The following is an 8,541-nucleotide window of genomic DNA, read 5'->3' as shown; positions in this document are numbered from 1 at the left end:
AGAGCGAGCCTTATGATAAGAGTGAGGCTCACGCAAGGAGACTATAATTGAGAAATAATGAAAATCAGTAAGGGAAGAAAGTTCTCTTACATGAGTTGAATGATGAAGAGCCAGAGTATGTGACTCATTTGGGAGATCAAAATGTGTCACAGATGCTTAATCCTCAGAGGTACCTGCATTAGATGGAAATAATTCTACAAAAGAGTGAGTAATAGGGGAAGAAGATGAGATACAAAATTTTGACAAAGAAGAGAACATTATATGTTCCCAAAATATTACATGACTAGAAACACGTAAGCATTGGGAGATGGGATCCCAACACGATACCCCTTATGTTCTATACCATATGCCAAGAAACAACACAAGCGGGCATGCAGTACAAGTTTGGACCACTCAAACACTTTTAAAAGACTATAGTTGGAAGAGCAGCTAAGAAGACGCTTATAAGGAGTTTGATTATTTATGATATGAGAAGGTATGCAAATGATGATGAAAATGACAGTGAGGGCGGCCTCTCCCCAAATGATTCGAGACAAGAAGATGACAGAAGAATGGCTCGAGCGGAATCCAAGATATGTCGATGTTTGCATTCGACACGACCATTCTACTGAGAGGTTCCAAAACAAGATAGTTGAATGATGGTTCCATTGGCAAGAAAAAATTCATTTAGGGTAGAATCACAATACTTAATGGCATTATGAGTACGGAGCATTTTATTTTCTTGGAATATTGTGTAAGTATGATGATCAACAAAGTTTTTATATGTTTGAGAGACTTTAGGCCTATTTTTTAAGGGGTATATCCAAGTCAAATGAGAAAAATCATATATAAAAATGATAAAGTATTGTGAACCTCCCATAACATGAGTTGGTGCAGGACCCCAAACATCAGTGCGAATTAAATCAAAGAGAGCGTAATAAACAAAGTCGATATTATTAAAAGGCAAAGTAGGTTGTTTAGACAAAGGACATGATGCACAATCAAATGTTTCAAGTTTATTAGAACCAAGGTGGCCACTGGAAACAAGTGAACGTAATTTAGTCAGGGAAATGTGACATAAACGAAGATGTCATAAATGAGAAGTGGATAAGGTAGATGCGACTGACAAGGAAGTAGATACTTTAGAAGGTGAAAACTGGATACAAGTGAGCTCGAACAAGCATCCCATCTTACGCCCTGTCCCAAGAATCTAACCTGTCTGAGAATCCTGCACAGGACAACCATAAGAAGAAAAGGTAATGTCAAGACCGAATTCACACAGTTGACTAACGGAAACAAGATTATATGAGTTTTGGAATAAGAAAAGTATTGGGTAGAGACATAGTTGGAGTAGAGATGGTTCCAACATGACTAATATGAATATGAGAACCGTCTGCGGTATGAATGACAGGTATATTTGAATTAAGAGATGTATAAGATAGGACTTACAAATCAGGAGTCATATGATTACAACATGCAAAATCAATAAGCCATAGAATAGTACTTGAAGTAGTGGACAAGGCAGTGTGCGGACCGGAAGAATGAGACTAAACTTGTTTAACGAGAGGCTTTATATGATGAAGGCTAGGCTGGGATGGGGCTGGGTATGTCTTAGTGACAATGATAGCAACATGTGAAGAAGATATAGATTTTCCAAGCTAGGGACAACGAGACTTGGTATGACCCTTCTTTTTGCAGTAATTGCACTTAATGCTTGGGCAATAAAGAATGAGATGTCTATTCTGATGACAACATTCACAAACAAGTGAATCAAACTGCTAGGTCGGACGAGCTTGAGACTGCTTGTCAAGAATAGTGATGAAGACTGCATTTGATTTTTTTTATACCCTGGGTATGAAACCAAGTATCATTAGACTAGAGTTCAAAGAAAGTTATGTCCAAAGTTGGCAAAGGCATACGATGAAGGAGCATGGATCGAGTAGACTCATACTCTGGGGCGAGAGCCATAAGAAACTGGATCAAACACATATGATCATGATGTTTTTCATATTGAGTGGCATCTGTAGTTCATGACCAACTAAGATTAGGTTGAGCTAGCTAATCCCACATAATTTGCATCTGAGTATGGAAATTTGCGATAGACTGAGTGGGCTCCTGTTTTATGTGTTATAGAGACTGCTAGAATTGATACTGATGAGAGAGTCTTTTGATAGTGAACCGAGTGGCAAGCGTATCCTAGACTTCTTTTGCAGTTTCATAGCGGCTGAACTGGAGATGAAGAGATGGAATAGAAGAATTTCGTAACCATGTAATAATCTGATGATTGTTGCTATCCCAATTATCAAGTCTCTAACTAAACTTGTCATCTTCTTCAGTGTCTCCTTTAATTGGTGTTTTAATATCGCCTGTCACATAACGCCAAAGTTTTTGTACTTTAGAAAAGACCATATTCCTTGACTCCATGAGATGTAAGAATTAGTGTCATCTAAAATCCCAGAAATTGGACGTTGAATCTCCATTTTGTCCATTGGAAGACAAGAATTCCAATGCTGGAATAAGGCAAAATCGTTGATGTATGAGCAAGGTTAGTGCTGACGTGGTGAGTCAATGATGATGTGGCAAAAGCCCTGTTGAAGTGGTGTTGTTGACTTGGCAAGAAGCTGTTGATATGTCACTAGTGACATGGCAAAAGAGCAATTAACATGATAGGGTCAACTCTCATGTGGCAATGCTGGCAAGACAAGGCATGTGTAGACGCGTGTGGAGGTGTGGCAAAGACAGAGGACCGTAATGGCAAAATCAAAAGTCCTAGATGGCGTAGAGCAATAACTGAAGATGGTAGCAAGTGTTATGCTGATATGATTTAATATGCACTAGGAAAGTTCCTAGGAAACTGGAGGGGTCACAAATGGTCTTATTTAAAACACAATCTCCTTAGACATGCATATAACCATAAAAATAATAACTTACTGTCCTAAACCTAGGCTATGATAACATGTCAGAATTCTAGAGAGAAAGGTGAAGAATGAAATTGTATATTCAAGTGCGTTTTTCCAATGTACAACAGCTCTCTATTTATACATTATAATACATGCTAGAATTATGCTAATGGCTAAAATCAAGCCTTGCTTGATTCAAGCCATTGATCAACCTTTGCTTGATCTTCGCTAACAATAACGATAATCATATTAATAATAGCAATCCACTACGGGCTTTTAGCTATGGTGTTTGGGGGTTACATTTAGGTTTTTTAAATTTGGGGGTTACATAGATTTTTCAATTTTGAAGTGGGTTTTTTTTTTCTTCTAATTTTTCGTTATTTATTAATTATTTACTTATTTTTAAATTTTTATGACTGTTTTGCCCCTCTTTTGTTTAAAGTAATAGAAAAGTTTTGACAAGTTACAGATGACAGGGGGTTTTACATAATTCCTAATAAAATTCTGGTACTTAAGGGGGTTTTTGTGTTTAACCAAACCTCGGGGGTTTAAATTGATCCCTATATATCTATTATACAAGTAAAACACTCTTTCATTGTGCTCCGATAATTTTTGCTTGCTTAGGTTATTTTTTTATTGTAATATTAACTTTTCCCGAATATTTTATATGATATATTTTAGCAGCTAAAAGGGTTTTGATTTAGTTATAGTAATAAAATTAATTTTCTACTCTTATAGTATCACTGATTTTTTTTTTTTTTTCCTTCATCATACTTGTAAGTTTATTTAATTAATTGAAAATTATTTAATAAGACCTGCTTCACATGAAAAGTTTTAAATACAACTGATCTCTTTTAACATTTAGGTTATATTTTATAAGAGTCCCTTGATTTATAAGACATTATTTATTATTTTTTTTAAGTTATTTGACATTTGATTTAAAATAATTTAATGAGGATGTATATAATTAGTAGTTGATTTTGAACTCTCACACTACATTATGATAAATTATGAGACATTTATAACAATTTTATTGACTGAATTAGTTCCCTAAATTTCTTTTATTTTTTAACCTTGTACATTAAAAGAAATCGATCACTTAACAATTAACAATTCTAGACTGCTTCATTTCTTGCAAGCTCTACCTCTCCATGCCGATTAGCCTCATTCAATCTCTCATACGGGATTTCATTTACCTTATCAACAATTTTGCTATCTTCTTCCTCAACATTTCCACAATCCTCTTCCAACGGCTTATAAGTATAAAACCAAGCACATATTACATAGTATGCAAGATTCAACACCTGAATACCACTGACGAGCCAATAGTAATATTCCAATCTTCCCCTATTCAGATTTCTATCAGGCAACCAATTGTGTTCTTTTCCTGTGTACTTATGAACAAGTGAAACCACCAACGTTCCAATATAATTCCCGACTGATATTGCTATCCAATAAAGTGCTGCAGCCGTGCTTCTCATGCTTTCTGGTGACTGATCGTAAAGAAATTCCAAGTGCCCTACATTCATGAAAACTTCAGCCACTCCATGCAGGCAAAACTGTGGAACCAACCAAAAAACACTAATTGGTATAACGGCTTTTGGATCATCTAACATGTTATATTTGGCGGCGACTTGTTTTCTTTTGATCTCTACAAGTGATGAAACAAGAGTGGCTAGAATGTTAACCGTGAAGCCGACGCCCATTCTTTGCAGGCAGGTGATGCCTGCAGGGTTTTTAGTGAATCTACGAGCAAATGGAACGAATATTCGATCGTATAAAACAAGTCCTATGAGCATGGTTATTATACTAAAGATTGATAAGCTAGCCGGTGGGAATTTGAAGGAATGAGTTATGTGACAGTCCATTGTTCGAGCTTGTTGGATGGTGAAGCTGTGTTGATGTGATGAGGCTGTGACAAGTAAAATTCCTGCAGCCCAAATTGGCAACATTCTGACGATGGATTTTAGCTCTTCAACTCTATGGACTGTGGCTAGCCTCCACAGGTTTGGTGGACTTGAACTTGTTGCTTCACCTTCTGTTACTATTGCAGCTCTATCAAAACACCTGAAAATCATCTTACATTTTAGTAATCAAAGCGTTTAGTTATAATTCGGATTAATACAAAGTCAATTTGATTGTTTTAGGACCCAGAGAAAACATACTATAACAAAAAGTTCCTGAACTTTGATTTAGACAGAAGCAAATTTGGATATTCCAAAAATAGTGAAAATCCTTCCATGAGGAGTGTTTTTAACAAAATCTCAAGAATATTTTGAACGTAATTTCAAATTTTGACCTGCTTGACCATCCTAAATTTCTGACTTTCGTTAATTAGTCAAAAAAGTAAAATTCTAAATCCTAATTTCAATTTCGGTTCAAAACATGGGCAAGTAACGAGGCTTACTTGAACTGGTCAGTATGCAAAAGTGTTCCATGCACAGAAATGGCAATATCAAGCTCCCGATTCCGGTACAAGAGCTTGGGATCTTCAGGTACTACAGTTTTCCTCTTCTTCACAGCCGCAACAATCACTTGAGCCAATCTCGTCAAGGGGCTCCCTCCCGGTTCCAATTTCACATAAAGAGGTGACCCAAAAACAAATGCCAGAACCGACAAACCCATGGCTATGGCTGGGATTCCGAAACCCCAGTTCCATCCAACATTGTCTTGTATATAAACAACAACAGTTAAGGCAGTGAGTGTGGCCATTCCCATGCAGAAGTAATACCAGTTGAAGAAGTTCCATTTTAGCGACGAAATACTTGACTTTTTCATGTCAAACTGATCCGCAGCGAAGGTGACAACACAAGGCCTTATGCCTCCTGACCCAAGAGACGTGAGGAGGAGTGAGATGTAGAGGATCCATAGCTGCAATGTTGAGGCCTCCGTGCAGTTCTCCTGAGTTGGACATGGTGGAGGCCGCAGCGACGGGAGGATAGCTGATAAAGTGATACAAAGTAATCCCTTTCACAACAGAATATTTCAAAGCTTTTAGTTATGAGTAAATATTAGCATAAAGTATTCTTATAAAAAGATGAATATAAAATGAAAATTCATTATCAATTAATGAACTAATATTTTATATTTATTCAACCATTTATATTTTACCATTTTATTTTGTATATATCTCTTTAAATGAGGAATTTATAAATGTAATATTATTTTTTTAATTATAGATGACAAGAGGTTTATTGCTAGTTAACAAAAAATATCAATATCAACGACGTACCAAACAATAGATAATAGTGCCAGCGGTGATGGTCCAAAACCTGCCCGCAAAGGAGTCAGCAATGAGAGCGCCAATGAGGGGTGTGAAGCTGGATGTTCCACCGAAGTTAGTGAGAATGTTGGAGGCTTGTACTAGCGGCAAGTTTAGCACTTGGGTTAGGTACGTTATCATGTTTGCGTGGAAACCACTCGATGCAAATCTGTCACATATTTCACTTGCTGAAACAAAAACCAAAACCAACAATTAATCACTTGCTCTAATCAATTCATAGGTAATTTCTTGGATATGTAACAATTAGATTCAAGAAATGAAATGAAAGAATTAAGGATACCCACCAAAAAGACTAATCCAATCCACGATGATGTATCAGAAAATACAATATTTTTGTTACTCGACCAAGTATAAGGAGAAGCAACTATTATAGATACACTAATCCAAAAACATTCAATTGGAAAGCAATAATCATTTCTAATCCTCCAAGCTACCAACAAAAACAAAGAACTATACCATTTGATCCCTCTATCAACTAAAAAAATTACTAAAAAATTTGATAAAATACGTCATAGAGAAATTTTTTTCTTAGTCGAAGAGTCCGGCGATTATTGAACAAGTAATATCAAATCCCACAATTAAAATATTCATGATTTTGTCTCATAGACGTATACATTATTTAATCAGAGAATACACATGCATGCATAACTAGGTGAAGCACTTCATTATTTATGAACAACAAGGTGAAGTTTTTGGATGAATGAGACATAGGATCTCCCTCGAGGTCCATGTCTTGAAAAAACTTAAATCAAGAATATTCCTTGCCAGTTCATGTTTAATCTAGTACACAAAATAAAACTTTGTTTATTTATTTTTTTGATTTCATATATAATATATAAATATATTTCAAACTTTTGAGATGGAAGTGAATTTCCAGGACCACTTCTGTATTGTCATCGTCTCACTGCCATTACTTCATTGCTTTGTGGATCTTGAGAACTTTATCTTAAAATAATTTACAGGCTGTGACATAGTGTTGCTCACCATTAATTTTATTCTTTAAGCTGACTAATGACTCTCGTAAAATGAGTTATATATATATATATATATTAGAGAATCATTCTAACAAGCTTCATGAATGCCAATCACTTTCTTAGACATTGCTAGCTGCCACATTGTTATTATGCTCACAATTTTGTTTTTAAAAGTTAAGAAATCATTAATAATGGAAATTAACATGATGGGATTCATATGTTATTACTAACCTGGCAATATTGTTGGAGAAAAGTAGAGTTCGGCAAAATTACAAGAGTGAAACCATTGCAAAAGAGTCTCTTTTGCGTTTTCCAAGAGAGAGAGTTTTTAATGCAACACGTGAATGCAAGATAATATTAATAACATAGGAAAGAAATGAAAACTCACCAAGAATGAAGGGCATTGTTTTGATCCCTCCAAGCTTCTTCTTCCTTCTTCCATTCTGCTCTTTCTTCTCCTCAGTTTGCTGTATCTTCGACATATCATCATGAGTCTCGCTATTATTGTTGCCTAACTCCATTATTTGTGGTTTCAGGCCACTGGACTGAGGATTCAAGAAAGCTAGACACTTATGTATATATGTGGGCAAAGCAAGTTAGGACAAAAGGCAAACTAGTGATATGAAAATAAAGATGGCAAATAGGTAGGGCTCCATGATTTGACTTCATTGTCATGTGATGCGGTATCTTATGTCATAGTTTTTGACCCTTTTTCTATATTACCAACATTGTCTTTATTGCAGCCGATTTCCTTTGGTGGTTCTAGGGAGATAATTTAGATCGCTAAATCAGTCAATACCAGAAAGAAAAAATTTATACTACTCAGATGAATTTGTTTGCAAATTCTTAACTACATCATTCCAAAATATTTTAAAAACTCAAAAGAATTATGGGTATTTCATTGATGGTTGACTGACCTTTCGAGCTTAAAATATATGAATCTGATATGAGTCCACAATAGAACAAAATAATAAAGATTATACCCTACTAAAATGATATCATTTGAGCTGCCTACTGCGTTATCGGTAAGACCGACCAAATAACACCGCTAAACATCAGGGAGGAATCTTGGGAAAATTACAAGTCTAAAAGGACAATATCGTAACTGTCACTAAATCCACAGTTTTGATCTTGGTTTGGCAGGCTGATAATCTCCCTTCGACTAAAATTTGCACAGATGGGATTCTAGTGTTCTCAAGGACCTCAAGGTAGGATTCTGAACAAGGGCGGACCCACAAATGGGGTCAAGTGACCCCACTTGGGTTTTTTTATTTTTTTTTATTTTGCCCTATAAAAAAATTAAATTACAAAATTACAAAAAATTAAATTAATTAAAAATTTTGACTTTCTCTATTAATATATTTTCCTCAATCTCAACTTTTTCTTTTGTCTAACGTGCCCCCGC

General features: G+C 35.5%; 1 protein-coding gene across 1 annotated transcript; it reads right to left on the bottom strand.

Moving 5' to 3' along the window:
• Positions 1-3,891: 3,891 nt before the first annotated feature.
• Positions 3,892-7,706, bottom strand: LOC116143769 (protein NRT1/ PTR FAMILY 3.1-like). The gene is made up of 4 exons (XM_031429219.1): positions 7,525-7,706; positions 6,112-6,329; positions 5,287-5,846; positions 3,892-4,946 (listed from the first exon to the last, which is right to left on the bottom strand). The coding sequence occupies exons 1-4, from the start codon at positions 7,655-7,657 to the stop codon at positions 3,995-3,997; spliced, it is 1,863 nt and encodes a 620-aa protein (XP_031285079.1). The 5' UTR covers positions 7,658-7,706; the 3' UTR covers positions 3,892-3,994.
• Positions 7,707-8,541: the final 835 nt, after the last annotated feature.

The sequence above is a fragment of the Pistacia vera genome, unplaced genomic scaffold, assembly GCF_008641045.1.
Source record: "Pistacia vera cultivar Batoury unplaced genomic scaffold, PisVer_v2 Contig432, whole genome shotgun sequence".
NCBI classification, from domain to species: Eukaryota; Viridiplantae; Streptophyta; class Magnoliopsida; order Sapindales; family Anacardiaceae; genus Pistacia; species Pistacia vera.
Note: the sequence above shows the minus strand (reverse complement) of the source record. Positions and strands in the feature narration are given on the sequence as shown.

Excerpts from the sequence above, each read along its gene's own strand:
- LOC116143769 (XM_031429219.1), bottom strand. The coding sequence starts at position 7,657 with ATGGAGTTAGGCAACAATAATAGCGAGACTCATGATGATATGTCGAAG. Across the intron at positions 5,847-6,111 it reads GCACTATTATCTATTGTTTG|GGATTACTTTGTATCACTTT; the intron begins GTACGTCGTTGA and ends CTGTTGTGAAAG. Across the intron at positions 4,947-5,286 it reads TTGCATACTGACCAGTTCAA|GTGTTTTGATAGAGCTGCAA; the intron begins GTAAGCCTCGTT and ends GATGATTTTCAG.